This window comes from Etheostoma spectabile, chromosome 20, assembly GCF_008692095.1.
Source record: "Etheostoma spectabile isolate EspeVRDwgs_2016 chromosome 20, UIUC_Espe_1.0, whole genome shotgun sequence".
NCBI lineage: Eukaryota > Metazoa > Chordata > Actinopteri > Perciformes > Percidae > Etheostoma > Etheostoma spectabile.
Genome location: NC_045752.1, coordinates 6,434,017 through 6,450,133, shown reverse-complemented (window position 1 = coordinate 6,450,133; position 16,117 = coordinate 6,434,017). Strand labels below are relative to the sequence as shown.

General features: G+C 39.4%; 3 protein-coding genes across 8 annotated transcripts in view; 2 read left to right on the top strand and 1 right to left on the bottom strand.

Annotated features, from left to right (window-relative positions):
- The window catches only part of wdr20a (WD repeat domain 20a), a 6,540-nt gene extending 2,104 nt beyond the window's left edge, over positions 1-4,436 (top strand). The window contains exons 2-4 of the mRNA XM_032500958.1: positions 190-372; positions 885-2,228; positions 3,351-4,436. Of these exons, the coding sequence (XP_032356849.1) occupies positions 190-372; positions 885-2,228; positions 3,351-3,404 (1,581 nt within the window). The 3' untranslated portion in view covers positions 3,405-4,436. The remainder of the gene's footprint in view (positions 1-189; positions 373-884; positions 2,229-3,350) is intronic.
- A 1,977-nt stretch (positions 4,437-6,413) lies between these two features.
- Positions 6,414-11,491, bottom strand: mok (MOK protein kinase). Of its 6 annotated transcripts, none has more exons than XM_032500959.1 (12): positions 11,104-11,491; positions 9,394-9,508; positions 8,789-8,878; positions 8,625-8,695; positions 8,417-8,495; positions 8,280-8,328; positions 8,000-8,178; positions 7,630-7,752; positions 7,332-7,508; positions 7,004-7,163; positions 6,718-6,915; positions 6,414-6,495 (listed from the first exon to the last, which is right to left on the bottom strand). In XM_032500959.1, the coding sequence occupies exons 1-12, from the start codon at positions 11,282-11,284 to the stop codon at positions 6,418-6,420; spliced, it is 1,500 nt and encodes a 499-aa protein (XP_032356850.1). In that variant the 5' UTR covers positions 11,285-11,491; the 3' UTR covers positions 6,414-6,417. The 6 variants fall into 6 exon arrangements, with proteins under 6 accessions (XP_032356850.1, XP_032356851.1, XP_032356852.1 ...); XM_032500960.1 differs by having other exon boundaries at positions 7,332-7,505; positions 11,104-11,490; XM_032500961.1 differs by having other exon boundaries at positions 7,630-7,731; positions 11,104-11,490.
- Positions 11,492-11,507: 16 nt separating this feature from the next.
- The window catches only part of nemf (nuclear export mediator factor), a 13,864-nt gene continuing 9,254 nt past the window's right edge, over positions 11,508-16,117 (top strand). The window contains exons 1-18 of the mRNA XM_032500957.1: positions 11,508-11,697; positions 11,815-11,883; positions 12,280-12,382; positions 12,689-12,814; positions 12,948-13,096; positions 13,223-13,290; positions 13,392-13,481; positions 13,623-13,696; positions 13,796-13,866; positions 13,974-14,049; positions 14,181-14,321; positions 14,512-14,720; positions 14,810-14,983; positions 15,072-15,135; positions 15,354-15,442; positions 15,568-15,671; positions 15,772-15,834; positions 15,929-16,041. Coding sequence (XP_032356848.1) covers positions 11,639-11,697; positions 11,815-11,883; positions 12,280-12,382; positions 12,689-12,814; positions 12,948-13,096; positions 13,223-13,290; positions 13,392-13,481; positions 13,623-13,696; positions 13,796-13,866; positions 13,974-14,049; positions 14,181-14,321; positions 14,512-14,720; positions 14,810-14,983; positions 15,072-15,135; positions 15,354-15,442; positions 15,568-15,671; positions 15,772-15,834; positions 15,929-16,041 — 1,842 coding nt within the window. The 5' untranslated portion in view covers positions 11,508-11,638. The remainder of the gene's footprint in view (positions 11,698-11,814; positions 11,884-12,279; positions 12,383-12,688; positions 12,815-12,947; positions 13,097-13,222; positions 13,291-13,391; positions 13,482-13,622; positions 13,697-13,795; positions 13,867-13,973; positions 14,050-14,180; positions 14,322-14,511; positions 14,721-14,809; positions 14,984-15,071; positions 15,136-15,353; positions 15,443-15,567; positions 15,672-15,771; positions 15,835-15,928; positions 16,042-16,117) is intronic.

Sequence of the window (16,117 nt, the reverse complement as noted above, 5' to 3'; positions counted from 1 at the left end):
ATCTTCTTCCTAATTAAGTGTTCGTCAGCTCCTCTATAGTCAGTATGTTTGAGATGAAGCACATTAAGAAACAGTATAACTGTACACTCTTCTCCAATGGTTTATTAGTAACAGTTTGACATGCATAGAGTCCATAAAATGTTTTAGCTAAAGGTTACTCCACTTACTTCATGTGCTTTCTCTCTTCAGGCTGCTGACCTGAGCAAGCCCATAGACAAGCGTATCTACAAGGGAACGCAGCCTACCTGTCATGACTTTAACCACCTCACAGCCACAGCAGAGAGTGTGTCCTTGCTTGTGGGTTTTTCTGCAGGACAGGTACAGCTCATTGACCCCATCAAGAAGGAGACAAGCAAGCTCTTCAATGAGGAGGTAGGTCGATGCGGGACAGAGGTTAGATTGGAGGTTAGAGTTCTGTGTATTGCGCCAGTAGCGGAAAAATTGGGAGAGACTGGATTTTCACATTCAATTTTTCACCAAACTGACCGTATTACTGTTAATGTTGAGCCTTGTTGTCAGACAGACACCTATTAAAAAAATCCTTCATTGGTCTAAAATAATGTTTTAGTTTTGCTCTTCAACTGTAATGTCATTATTCTATTTATCCTTGTAGTAAACTCTTCCACCTTCTTATGTAGAGGATTTAAAGCATCTGAATGGCAACAAGTTTAATGTGTTTTAGTTTATGCTACTTTTTGTATTTTTCCAGCCCAACACCTTTAAACAGAATTTTAACAAGTGGCCTGGGACAATTGGGAGTATTCTATGTAAAATTGTAAGACTTTCAACCTGTTCAGACTATTGATTTCTTGATGGTATTGTGCTGACATTATTTTTTTCCCACTCCCCTTCTTCCTTCACTCTCCCCCCCTTTCTCCTGTCAGAGACTAATAGACAAGTCCAGAGTAACATGCGTGAAATGGGTGCCCGGCTCTGAGAGCCTGTTTCTGGTCTCTCATGCCAGTGGAAATATGTACCTGTACAATGTGGAGCATACTTGTGGCACCACAGCTCCACACTACCAGCTGCTTAAACAGGGAGAAAACTACTCTGTACACACTTGTAAGAGTAAATCCACGCGGAACCCTCTCCTTAAATGGACAGTGGGTGAGGGGGCTCTGAATGAGTTTGCCTTCTCTCCAGATGGGAAGTTCCTTGCCTGTGTTAGCCAAGACGGCTTCCTACGAGTCTTCAACTTTGACGCGGTCGAGCTTCATGGCACCATGAAGAGCTACTTTGGTGGCTTGTTGTGTGTGTGCTGGAGCCCTGATGGAAAGTACATAGTTGCAGGTGGAGAGGACGATTTAGTGACAGTGTGGTCGTTTTTGGACTGCAGAGTGATCGCCCGAGGTCATGGGCACAAGTCATGGGTTAGTGTTGTGGCATTTGACCATTACACCACCAGCGTGGAAGAGAGTGACCCAATGGAGTTCAGTGGCAGCGATGAGGACTTCCAGGATCAGATGATCCACTTTGGACGAGACCGGGCCAACAGTACGCAGTCCCGACTCTCCAAGCGCAACTCCACGGACAGTCGGCCTGTTAGTGTCACATACCGGTTTGGCTCGGTGGGCCAGGACACTCAGCTGTGCCTATGGGACCTTACTGAGGACATCCTTTTCCCCCATCTTCCACTCTCACGGACACGAACACACACTAACGTGATGAATGCCACCAGCCCCCCTGCGGGTGCTACATTAATCACTAACGCATCTAGTAACACTACTAATGGAAACAACAGTGGTGCCAATACTCCTGGCATTAACTCTGTCTCTACTACATTACCACGCTCCAACAGCTTACCACATTCAGCCGGCACCACAACAACAACGGCAAACAATACCAACAAGGCTGGCAGTGGTGGTGGCATCGGCAGTGGTATGATGGACAGTGCGATTGCTACAGGTGTGAGTAAGTTTGCCACATTGTCACTCCATGATCGAAAGGAACGCCACCACGAGAAGGACCACAAACGCAACCACAGCATGGGTCACATCAGCAGCAAGAGCAGTGACAAGCTCAACCTGCTGACAAAAACCAAAACAGACCCTGCTAAGACTCTGGGCACTCTGCTGTGCCCGCGCATGGAGGATGTGCCCCTCCTTGAGCCTCTCATCTGTAAAAAGATAGCACACGAGAGACTGACTGTACTCATATTTTTAGAGGACTGTTTAGTGACTGCTTGTCAGGAGGGATTTATTTGCACATGGGCGAGGCCAGGCAAAGTGGTAAGTTCTTGTTAATGTTGGAAATGTGGGGGAAATTAAAGTTTCTTTCAATCTTAAGCTGTCCTAAAATCAGTTGGTGGGTTGTAACTTAACATAATGACATATTCTGAAAAAGTATGACCATTAGGAATAGCATTTTTAGCTTTTATAGTCCGATTGTCACTCTCTGCAGGCAGGAAAGTAACATGTCAGACTATGTTTAATGTACATCTGCTTTCCAATGAAAAACCTATTATGCCTAAGTTTCAAATATAACCAATTCTAAAAAATAATAGTCTGGTTATTTAATATGTTCTAATAGGTAGGATTTCCTGTGTAGACCTGTGAGGGGAAAGAGGACGATAATCTATGTGAAGTGTGTTCATTGGTTCATCATAATCATCCCACAATGCATAGCAGCATAGCCAAGAAGTCATCTGCATACACTCTCACATTTCAGCTTTTATGCAAATTACTCTATATTTTCCCAAAGAGTCTCTGCAGTTCCTCACATGCTTACTGCTTAATATGAATATACTTCCCTTTTCTCTGTGTTTTGAGAGACTTCGCCAGAACGAGGCACATGATAGTCTGGATCTGGCACATACGTCTGTAGGCTAGTTAGTCCAGTGAGTTACTACATTAACAGGTGCTTAGAATGCAAGAATGCTCTTGACACTTTCTCAAATGTCTCAGAAAACAAACAATGCCATGATACCACAGAGCCTGTAGTGGGTAGAAAGTCTGAATACAAACCACTTAATACAACTAAAGTGCAATTAGAATCAAGTAATAGGAAGTGCATGTTTAACGGTTTAAGTCTGCCTTGTAAAATAAAGACAAAAATGCCCTCGTAGGTCAGATCCAGAGGTTATAAAAGCCCTCTGAAAAAAAACAAGTTCATTATTTGTTCACGTATATTAGAAGTGCCTTTATCAAGCAAACCTTTTTAAAGACATCAGTCTTGCACTGAATACTCGGCATCCACTTTAACTGCTGTGCACAGGCTTTAATGAAATGCAGGGGACCGGGATAGGAAAAGAAGAAGCTAGAGGCTAATTTCTAATGAGCTATTTGTTGCTTGATTTTTGCTACAGTATGTGAACTTTCCCAATGCAAATCTCCTTGTTTTCCTTTTTCCAGGGCTTATTGTCATCCCAAAACCAAGCCAGCTCTCCCAGTGGAACAGTAGTATAGCCACAATATTTCTGCTGCTAAAGAACCCTGCAACCCAGAGTCTGATGCTGCTCTTCACCCTGCAAGCATTGCAAGTTTTCCTATTTTTATTTTTTATTTTTTTTTAATACCCCTCCCGATTTTTTTAATGGCTTTTCTGTTCTTTACGTTTATCACTCACTTGACCTAGTGGAAGAATGAAGCAAGAAAAGGTGTGGTGCAATTGTGGACTATTGCACTAATGGGCTTTTGTTCTCTGGAGTTTTAACACATTTTAGATTTTTAAAATTCTTTCTTTCATGTCAAATCCCATCAGACTTTTGTCCCCTCTGGAAATGAAGCTTAGCTTTGTTAGATGCAAACCAGACAATTGTGGCTTGAGATTAAAAGGATAGTTAATTTAATTTTCAGAATTTGTATGTATCCCAGCCTCTGCTCAGGGTTACTGACTCAAATGTGAATTTTGGATGAACTATCCTTTTACGACCAAGTGCGTGAGCATCTGAAAATTTAGCTTCCATCCACATTCACCCACTACTTCTCCTTTGAGTAGAATCTCCCCATCAACAACTTTGCACTGATTTTGTTATTTTGTTGTTTGTTTTTATAACTACTCTAATGGATCAAAAAGAGGGTTGAGGACTGCCTTGTTGCACTCGGCTTTAACATCCTCAGTCTTGAAATCTGAATCTATAAAGTTGGATGCTGCAATCATAGTCTTTTTAAAGAAAAAAAAAATTGTTTGCACTTAAATTAGTTTATTAGAAGAAAATTGCTTTACATATTTGGGTGTGCTCAGAACTCACAGATAGCTAATAACAGTAGGTGAAGAAAAATTATAAAACTATTAAAACCTTTATCTATTGAGCATTTATTTTAATATTATTTCAGATTCAAATCTGCTTTGTATCATAATGTGTATATTGTAATTACTTGATTTGATGGGGGCCTAAGCAAACTACCATTACTCAAGTGGAAGTTTTGTCATTGATAGTTATATTTCTAAAGCCTAAAGTATACATATTAATAATATTAAAATAATCTTGAATATACTGTTTTCTGTTCTTTTTTTGTTCAACAATATGTTTGTATTTGCAAAGCAAAGCTGTAATCCTGTGGCATGGAAATTGTTTACATTGTCAAAAAAGAAGCGGTCAAGTGTGCAAGTCTTTGAAGCTCAGGAAGACAATGATTGAATCTCAGAAGACTTGATACATGCTTGCTTCAGTTACAAAAACACTAAGGAGAAAGCATGGAGCTCTATATCCAAACAAAAGGAAAGGTTCAGATAAGAAACCTCCACTAAGAAGTGTTTCCCATTCAACACTGCTGCAGTATGCATGTCATTTTTGTGTGATAACGAAGAGTTCAGCGACCCCTTTATGCTAGACAGAAAGTTGGTGAAGCAAATACATTTTGTGTACAAGTGGTTAACATTTTATATTTATTTTATTCATTAAAAAAGGATTTTTCAGGAGGTTATACATATATTATGAAAGAGATTTAAGTATTTGTAATGCAGGCTTATGACAACATCACACAAATGACACCTCTGTTTTTTTATTCTGATTTTGTGTCACAATAATCAACAAGGTGCAGACTGAGTCACAGTCAGGTCACAGTCCATTTTAATGAGCTCGCAGCTCTGAATTAAATTATACGTTTTAAGCTATAATGCAAGGTACCGGCTGCGCTACATTCTAAACAAAATATTTTAAAAAAATCTAGACTTTCTTAAGGCTATATAAAATACAGATGTATTACAGAGGGCTATTTATATACATATAAATGTGCCTTTAAAATACTTCGCCAAAGACAATGTTGTGGCTTACTGTGGAATAATTGTGAAGCACTTAAAGTGAAGGTTTTTGCTGTGTTCCTTTTCCACAGGAAGACTATCACCCTACAAGTCCGTTTGTCTCGAGGAGTTCATTCACAGCTCTTGAAAAGAGACTCTATGACAAGTATACAGTGCCTATAAAAAGTATTCAACCCCGCCCTTGGAGTTTTTCATGTTTATTGCTTTACAACTTTTATTGGAGCTAATTTATTAGTCACTGTGTGTAGTCATTTGTCAAAGTCCTGCCACAAATTCTAGATTGGATTTAGGTCTGGACTCTGACTTGCCTGCTCCAGGACACTAACATAGTCAAGTGTGGTTTACAATTTTCTTGTATCCTATCCCAAAATGATTTACTTTTATAATCTTTTTCTTCTCATCTTCATGATATAGTTTTCCAGGACATTGACTAACCAGGTGTTGGATTTTCCAGATTTACCCTTTTTGTCAAACCACAAAGACTTATACATGTGATCTCACTCTACTGATTTAAAATTTGAGATGTGTCACAGCAAAGGGTGAAGAATACTTTTTATATATATTTTTATATTTTATAGTTGCACTGCATTCACATCGGTTTGTAGACATTTGTGTTCACTTTGACAAAGTAGTTTTGGTTGATCGGTGTAAAAAAAAAAGGAGCTTATTTAATCAATTGTTATTTAAGTTGTAAAATAATACAACCAGAACAAGTCCCAAGGGGTTTGATGACTTTTTAACAGCATTATTTCCTAGGAAGCTGACTATGCTTCTCATCAAAGATGTTATACTATTTCTTTTACCAATGTGTATGGCTGCCAACATATCTTATTGCTTGTGTAATAGACTCACATTGAAATATATTTCTGAACAGTTGTAAACATGTAACACCTGACTAAGTCAGTAAAACTTAGGCCATAACTACTTTACGAACTCTCAATCCAACATAATATGACAGACTCAAATATTGTTTGTGTAGATATCACATTGAATTTCATCATTACAGTGAGGGTTGAACAGTTTGAGGCAGCAGTCAGAACTGGTAAGATGACATGCTTGGTGGTCTTTGTTGCATTTTTGTTGTCAAACATACTTAACAGATTTTGACATCAGGCCTGTCCAATCTTTTTTTTCTCTCAACAATGTGTTTAACAGTAACAGGTCTATCCTGTTTTAAGAGGCATTTTTTAATAAAAACAAAAGGGTTTTTTGCTCTCAGTAGCCTCCATGTTTCCTATCCAGAGGTGGAATGTAGTAGGTCTTGAAAGCTGCGCGGTGTGACTCATCCCGGGGCTGTGAAGAGAGGAAATGCAGCCTGAATGCCAAATCAAATCCGTTAATGAAAGCATTTCTGAAGCACTTAATAATTTTATGGTTCCTCTTTACTTTTTCTTCTTGCAATATCTGTTACACAAAACAAACCTGTCAGCTGTGTTTTACATTAATTCCCACACTGCCCTTGGTAGATGGAAACATGTAAAAAGTCTGAAGTCTGTGTAGCACACCCGTTTTTACCTTGGCCAACTGTGACTGGCACTTCTTTGACGTGATGGTTGGCAATGTGCCTCGGTGAGTGACAGTAAATGCAGGTATGGTGGAGACTGGGAAGGAGATCTGTGGTCCTGGTATAACCATGTTGAGCTTGGGCAGCTCTGTGGGATAATGAGGGACGTTCCGCCGGATGAGGGGCTCTGCTACGTGCTTCATGTTGTGCTGAAGAAGGAGGAATTGTTGAGATTGTATCAGTTGTATTCATATTTCTTTGGACTTCTCAACTCAGTTGACTTGAACATTGACTTACGCTTATTAAAGGGGTTTGCCTTGTGTGTCTTCCCCTCAGCTGTTTGCCAAGTCTGGTTGGGCGCCAGATGTGGTCTAATGAGTTGTGCGACCCACTACTCTCTAGTCTATCCATAGTCCCAGAAACTCTGTGAAGAGTCTCGGCTTTCTTCTCTGCCAGCCTGGTAGAGAAAAAACGAGCAAGCAAGACTTTTATTACAAAGGACAGAATGTGAGCACTTAAATTAGTCATTTGTACCCACAGTTTGACTTACCAATATTTTTCTCATCTAAATTTGATTTAATAAGTTACAAGGTAATGAATTGTTTTTTTATGATTCATTTTTTACCTGATTTCCCTAAAGTATGTGTGCCGCAGGGCTGTTTCTGCAGTGATGCGTTCATCAGGGTCATAGGCGAGCATCTGATAGAGCAGTGATAGAGCTGGAGCCGGGCAGTGAGGGACTAACCGTGAGATACCGCTGCCTTTTTTAGGGGGGAAGGTGAAATGCATCGCTCTAGACCTGCCAGACATTAATAAACCATGAGAAGCCTTTGTTTTCTAAACACAGAACAAAAATTGATAATCAAAGTTCAGTAACAACAACATACACTCTTCAAACAAAATATTTGAGGAGGAACACCTACTGCTTGAACTTTTGGAGGATGCTTTCATCTGGTGTCCCCAATACGTCATGGATCTTGGCTACCTGGTCCAACTCATTGGTTCCAGGGAAGAGAGGATTCAAACTGAAACACACAGGTGTCAGACTGCCACAACAAAACCATTTACATACATATTGACATACTTGTGGTGGTAGACAGGATTGATCAAATAGTAGAGGAAAATGAATAGAGACATTGATAACATTGTATTTGCACATTTAATAAAGTACAACTCGGTGAAATTTCATGTATATAACCTCACAAGAGTGTTCCTATCCCGTCTCATTAACTACTAAAGAGTTGTCCAATTAAGGTACTACAGATGACATGTGCCTTTCCCCTGCAGAGGTACCTCATGATCTCAAAGAAGACACAACCAGCACTCCACAGATCCATCTTTAAGCCATAGTACCCATCAGTGAGGAGGCACTCTGGGGCTCTGTACCAGCGTGTGGAGATGTACTCTGTATGCGGGGGCTTGGAATACACGCTCCGACATGAGCCAAAGTCACCAAGCTTCAGACCATTTTGCTGCAATTTGTACAGAATCATTTTTAAAATGCATATGACACAAAACCAGAATACCACTGTTATGTTTCCGTAAAGCAAATTATGATAATGATGCATCTCACTTTGATGAGAATGTTTTCTGGCTTCACATCTCTGTGAAAGATCCCACACCTGTTTAAACAAAACCAAAAACAATCTCTACATAGTTCTTTTTTTTTATTTTACCATTAAATATGAACTGAAGCTTTCTCATAACTACCTGTGCATATGTTCAAGTGACTTGCAAAGCTGGTACATGTAGTTCTTTACTGTATTGTCAGGCAGGGGCGTTTTTCTTCCTGTAAGGAATAGAGCAAAAAATATCAACCCATAATTCACCCAAACATTTACAGAAAGACTACATGTGCATCTTCTAGTTTCAGTTTATCCTTATACAGATTTATTATATGCTCATACACTCCACTTACCTTGTATGAACTCATAGATGTTCATCTCCATCAGCTCACAAATCAAAGACACAGTTCCAGTTTCTTTGTCACTGAAACATTGTATTAGATTAATATGACGTGCCACAAGAAACTAGCTTGAGGCAATAAAATAACTTCATAATAGTCAACAGCCTAGTACTCACAAAATCAGTTCATGTAGCTGGATGATATTTGCATGCGGGCTCAGTCTCTTCATTGCTTGGACTTCCCGCAGGTTGTTGGCTTGCTCCAGGCTTGACGACAGAACAGGTGATATTAATACATTTGATTTGACAGGTGTATACATATAATATTGTCAATTGTACAGTCAAATGGCATATCTGCTGTAGATATGAACAATGTAACAATTTAATAAGATAAATGACAGATTAAAAACACAGGCACAGTTGATGTTAAAAACCAGTGCACCAATAACTCCAATTTAAAGCAGAGATGTCTATTGCTACCTCAACATTACAAGATCAAAGCTGACATCTAATAGGATACTTTTTTGGAGGGCATTTTCAGCCTTTATTTTGACAGGACAGCAGAAGTCATGAAAGGGGAGAGAGTGGGGGAATGACACGCAGCAAGGGGCCACAGGTGGGAGTTGAACCGAGCCATCTAGGTGCCCATCTAATAGGATACTTCAGGCAAAGGGGGTGAAGCTGCTGACTCAAGTTACAAGGGTACATAAACAACTGAGTATGGTGAATATGCACCACTGATTGACTGCGCACAGGACAACATTTATTTGGAGAATACATACCTGTTAATTGTCTGCTTCATGGTTTTACATGCGTAGAACTTCCCATCTTTCAGGCTCTGAGTTTTCACCACCTCTGAAAATGTACCCTCCCCGATTTTCTTCATTGTTTTGTAGCCTGCACAACAACAAAAAATACAAAGACTCTGAGGGAAGGTTTTTTTACAAACACATTTATATGAATATCAGTTGAAATTTGTGAATAGCTGAACTCCCTCACTCAACATTAAAGCCCATGATGATTTATTGGGATAGGAAATTGGGACTTTTTTGACTTACAGCGGAAAGCACTACATTCATAAAGGGCTGCTGCAACCAATGATTATGTGCTGAGTATTTTCTTGATCAACCATTTGGTCTACAAAATGTCAGAAAAGAATCATAAAATGCCTATTTTAATTTCACAGAACCCAAACTAACATATTCAAGTGTCTTGTTATGTCTGACTATTAGATACTTCTGGCAAAATACTTAACAAGAAGTTTGAAACAGGGCTGCAACTAACCATCATTTTTAATTATCTGCTGATTATTTTCTTGGTGGATCCAAGAACAACGGACTAATCATCTAATTGTTGCAGCTTTAACCTTATCTCTTAAAGCCTACAGATCAGTACTAATAATAAACTTGATTTGTATACAATAAAATGCAACACAAAGGGCTTTACAATAAGGGCAATTAATCATAGAATGAACATAAAAACAAGGATAGACTGTCATAGATGGAAAATAAAAAAAACTTGATAATATAGTATAAGGTAAAAATTAGATTAAATAGATGTAAATAGTAAATAGTATAAGTTCTCACGACACAACACCATCTTTATTCAGTGACTGCAGACTGAGTTTTACTGGCTTGTGTCCAAAAGCATTTAAAAAGCAGAATAAGTGTTTTTGAAAGTGGCTAAATGTTAACAAGCCAAACTATAACAGTTACCAAATAAAGTAAGGCCAGATGTGTGACATTGTTGTTCATATACGGTTACCATTATCAAAACATTAATGTTACTAGCTAGTTAATACTAGCTAGGCTAACTTTAAGTTACGCCAAAGAAAATAACGTTAAGCGTTAAATGAAAAAAAAACAACATGATTATAAAAGGATAACGGTCAAAGCCCAGCATGTGTTAGTTATTTGACAAGACTTAATGAACTCACAGCTAACTACTCCTAAAGGTTAAAACAGCTGAAACAGTTAGCAAAACATTTTGAAGTCTTTGAAGAGAAACGTATCGACCGCCGCCTGTCAGACCTGATACCCGTTAGCAAACTCACAACTTACAATGCATCCCTTTGTCTCTCAGCCGTTGCATTGAAGTAGATTATCCATTGCATGCGTATCTGGAAAAATCTGGACAAAACATTTCAATGTAAAGGTTGAAAATGTAAGTTTTTTGCGCATCGAGGTGTCAAAAGGACACGAAACTCGCCTTAAGGTTGCTAGCCTATCCCCGCTAGCCCTGTTAGCTGACCGTCGCCTTGGTAACGGAGCACGCCTTCGCCCTCCACTCTGACCTGAGAAGGAAACTGGAAACTCCGGCTGAATGTTTGACTCTGTCTGGCCTTACCGCATAAAATATCCGGAATGAGATGCAACAATGCAACACAATATGCTCTGCCATTCATATAAAAAATGCCAGTCAAGGTTTTTATTCGCTGCAGGCCAGATATTTGAAGCGGCGGTGTTTTTACAGCTGAATAATTACCTAATTACCTTTTTTCCAGAGGTGGGTGACGACCGCTAGCTCGGATGTCTTTTCATTAGGCTGCGGATTGTTGTTCTGCATGTCGACAACATTTACCCTGTTCCAGTCGACGTTGGGTGGTGTTTTGCATGCATTTCGAAGGCTTGCCCTGTCTTTTACGCCAATAAGCCAGTTTGAGTAGTGCATCATTAGTGCACTTTGAAAGCTAAATACTCTAACATGAGCTTAATAACATCTAATAAAAAACTAACAGACGCTGGAAGAGCACCACTGGTCCACTGCATTCATTTCATAGCATAACGTTACCAAGCACCAGTGCATCCCATACACAATCAATGCATTCTATTCACTTAACGCTACGTCTAGTGTATGGAAAAGGCGTGGACCTGTTCTTTTTTGCTCCATGTCGGCTTCCGTAAAAAAACTATCCCTTGTGCGCATGTTCAGTATTTCCTGCATGTTTTCCTTGCTGATGTTGCACCAGAAATGTGAATTTATCAGTGTTTACCTTTCTTTTTATTAGTTGACAGCTTTTCGGTCACCATGAAAACAAGATTCACCACCGTGGATATCAGGGCAGTTATTGCCGAGATCAATGCCAAGTAGGTGATATATGTGTTATTGCCTGTAGCTAGCCGGTGGCTATAAGCTAACTATCGGTAATGTGGATTTGGCTACAAATAATCAGCTTTCATTTATTTTGCTTCATTCTATCACAGCTACATTGGCATGAGAGTAAACAACGTGTACGACATCGACACCAAGACGTATCTCATCCGCCTGCAAAAGTAAGGACAGTTTGAATAACTTGCCTCCATAAGTTTCACTGTAATGATATGGCATAAATATATTCCATTACAAATAAAAGTTCTGTATGCAACATTGTGAGTATAATTTAGTAAAGAAGTATTATCCATAACATGGGATTTAAGTATACGAAAGCATTATTAACTCACAGGGCCACTGATATTTTATTAGCTCACCAAATGTGTTTGTAAAAAGTACAGTATTTTCCTCTGACATGTAGTGGAGGAGAAGTAAAAACAAGAAGCATGAAACAGTAATACTCAAGTAAAGTACACAATCCTCAAAATTTTACTAAAGTACAGCACCTAATAAATATACTTTGTTAAATTCCACCCCTTTCAGTCAGTGTGTATAACTCAGTGTCATATTTGTCTCAGGCCTGACAGCAAAGCTATTCTCCTGATTGAGTCTGGGAGTCGTATTCACTCCACAGACTTCGAATGGCCCAAGAACATGATGCCTTCGGGCTTCGCAATGAAAGTAAGAACAACTTGCTTATTGAATAACATTGACCAACTTTGTTTTTGTTTTATAATTACTGTATATTTCTAACTGTATTTTAGACTTTTAAAATATTTTTATTTGTGATTCAAGTCACATTTCATTGAGAATTCCATTCTGTTTTTTCCTTGACAGACAGTTTGACATGTTTCTTTTCTATATCTAAAGGAATTTGATATTTATGTCAATATCAGTACAAGCTTCTTGTTATTGTGACTTTTGGCATTTGTTTATTTATGCATTAGTTGTGATGAAACCGAATGTTAAAAGCATCTTTCTCCATAGTGTCGAAAACACCTGAAGTCACGGCGGTTGACCCAAATTAAGCAGCTCGGGATTGACAGGATTGTTGACATCCAGTTTGGCTCAGATGAGGCTGCCTACCATTTGATTATTGAACTGTATGACAGGGTGAGAAAACATTGTGAGATGTGTATTCCAAACTTCTGATCATATCAGCCCTGATCCCAAACCAGGACATTGATATATGCCAATGTTTTTGTGTATGTGTGCATTTGTTGGTCTGTGTCTTATCCATCTTCAGGGTAACGTCATTCTTGCAGATCATGAGTACACCATCCTAAACCTGCTGCGGTTTCGTACAGCAGAGGCAGAAGATGTTAAGATTGCTGTTAGAGAGCGGTACCATGTGGAGAGTGCCCGACCGCCTGAAGCTCTCATCAGTTTAGAGCGGTAACCACATCTTTACATATGCTTGTTGACTTCGTGGACCAGATGGACCTCCATCAGATTTCAATAAACGTATATTATTTCTACACCAGTGAAAACAAATTCTCTCCTATTGCTTTTTTTATGTAGACTCACTGAAATCCTCAGCAAAGCACCAAATGGAGAGCAAGTGAAACGGGTCCTGAACCCTCACCTTCGTAAGTAGCCAGACAAACAGTTCTCAGTCAAAACTTTTTTTATCAAGTAAATGAACAGACTGAACTATGTTTTTTTTTGTCCTTTCCAAACACACCTCCAGCCTATGGATCCACTCTGATAGAACACAGTTTGATAGAGGTGGGACTGCCGGGCTCTGTCAAAGTTGACAGCCAAGTTGATGCTGCCCAAGGTATAGGAGAGTTGGTTGCAGTATAATTGCAGTAACAGACCAGTGGATGTAGTGGTTCAAGTTTAAGATTTGTTTTTGTTTTTTAATTTATTTGTAATGTTTATTTGCAAAAAACTGTATTTGATCTGACTGATTTTTCAGTTGCACCTAAAATCCTGGAAGCCTTGAAGATTGCAGAAACCTATATGGAAAAAACGGAAAACTTCAGTGGCAAAGTAAGGGATCTTTCATAAGCAGTCTTTATTTTAAAGAAGTTCTTAAGGATGCTGTAATAGATAAGTTATATTCACGAGCTCTGCTTTGTTTAATTCAAGGGTTACATCATACAAAAGAGTGAGAAGAAACCAAGCTTAACTCCTGGCAAACCCAGCGAAGAACTGCTCACGTACGTCAAGTTTTGTTTAACACACAATTAATTACTATACTTACTTTCCTTTAGCTGTTTTTTTATAATATGGTTAATTAATTCATGTCAATAATATCTACCTACAGATATGATGAATTCCACCCATTTCTCTTTGCCCAGCATGCAAAGAACCCCTATTTGGAGTTTGATACTTTTGATAAGGTAAATACTGAAATGGCAGCCTATTTGGTTTTAGTTCTTAATGCTTTGTTTAGGAAAGAATATTGATCTTTTCTCATTTACAATGTGAATTCACCCTTTTGATATGAATCTAATGTGATCCTCCGATGTAGGCAGTGGATGAATTCTTTTCTAAGATGGAGAGTCAGAAGATTGACATGAAGGCCTTGCAGCAGGAGAAACAGGCTCTGAAGAAGTTGGAGAATGTTAAAAGGGACCACGAGCAGAGACTGGAGGCCTTGCACCAAGTACAGGTCAGCGTTTCTGTCAACTTTTAGGTTTTTGTGCTCTAAACGCTGCACAGAATGGCTCTTGCTTTTCCATATGTATGTATTTGTGGAGTGTTAATGTTGGCCCTGTTGAGAAGAATTAACTGAAACTTGCAAACACAGGTCAAGCAAATCATCAACTGAAATACTTGAAATCTTGTCTTGCGTATTGCAGGAGGTGGACAGAATAAAGGGAGAACTGGTGGAGATGAACCTGCCTGTGGTGGAGAGGGCGCTGCAGGTGGTGCGCAGTGCACTGGCGAATCAGGTGGACTGGACTGAAATCGGCATTATCGTCAAAGACGCACAAACTGCAGGTGACCCGGTGGCCTGCGCCATCAAGGAGCTGAAGCTGCAAACCAATCATATCACCATGCTTTTAAAGTAAGACCATCTGATAAAGAAACTGAAGTCCCTCAGACCACTCTTCTCATTGTTCAGCATTTGGCTCATGCATGTCTTTTACCCTCTAGAAATCCATATATTTCTGAGGAAGACCAGGAAGAGGAAGAGAAAAAAGATGTGATGGAGGTGAAAGGGAAGAAAAACAAAAATAAAGACAAAGGACAGAACAAGAAGGTGCAAAGGAACAAGCCCATGTTGGTGGACGTGGATCTTGGCCTGTCGGCTTATGCCAATGCCAAAAAGTAGGTTTAGATGTAATCCCATTTGAGTATTAAGTGGGGAAGGTGTTGTTTTTACAGCTGATGCTTGTCATTGTGCTTTTTTTTTTAGGTACTATGACTTTAAACGCACAGCTGAAAAGAAGGAACATAAAACCATGGAAGCAGCAGATAAGGTAAGAAAGCTGTTTCAGCCTTAGTCCATATGCAAACTCGGAAATTTCTGCCTTTTAAGGCTATGATCACAAATTATTGTTTGATCAGCAAGGAACATCTTTAAGATCAAGCAAGACCTGTGTTGTGTTTTTTGTCATTGCTTGCAATGTATTGACACAAGACAGCTTCCCAGTTGACAAGTTGTTATACTTTTGTTTTTATTTTCATGTCATTCAAGGCTATGAAATCCGCAGAGAAAAAAACACAAAAAACACTGAAAGAGGTTCAGACTGTGACCACCATTCAGAAGGCCAGGAAAGTCTACTGGTAAGGCACACATCACCATTTTGTGCCTATGCATATTCAGACTTTGATGCATTATGTTTTACACATATGTTCATGATGCACATTGGAGCCTTTCATTCTCTCAACCATTTCTCCCCTTTTGGCAGGTTTGAGAAGTTCTTGTGGTTCATCAGCTCAGAGAATTATCTCGTCATCGCAGGAAGAGATCAGCAGCAGAACGAGATAATTGTCAAACGCTACCTCCGGGCAGGTAATGAATTAACTTTTATACACACACTCTTACCTTTACAAAGTAAGCCCCTTTAAAACGGGGCTGGCGTACTCCCTGACGTGTGCCTTTACTTTGTCAGGTGATGTCTATGTTCATGCTGACCTCCATGGAGCAACTAGCTGTGTCATCAAGAATCCTTCAGGTAAACCTGTGCAGTTCCATCCGTTATGTGAACATGCTATATTAGTTTTTCCACTCTTTGTTAGCGTCTCTGCCTCTCCATCTTCCTGCTCTAGGTGACCCCATCCCTCCTCGTACCCTGACAGAAGCTGGCACTATGGCTGTGTGCTACAGTGCTGCCTGGGATGCTAAGATCATCACCAGCGCTTGGTGGGTTCATCATCATCAGGTGAGTTATCAATAACAAGCAACAAAATTTGCTAGTTTGTATGCATGTACAGTGAAGGAAAAAAGTATTTGATCCC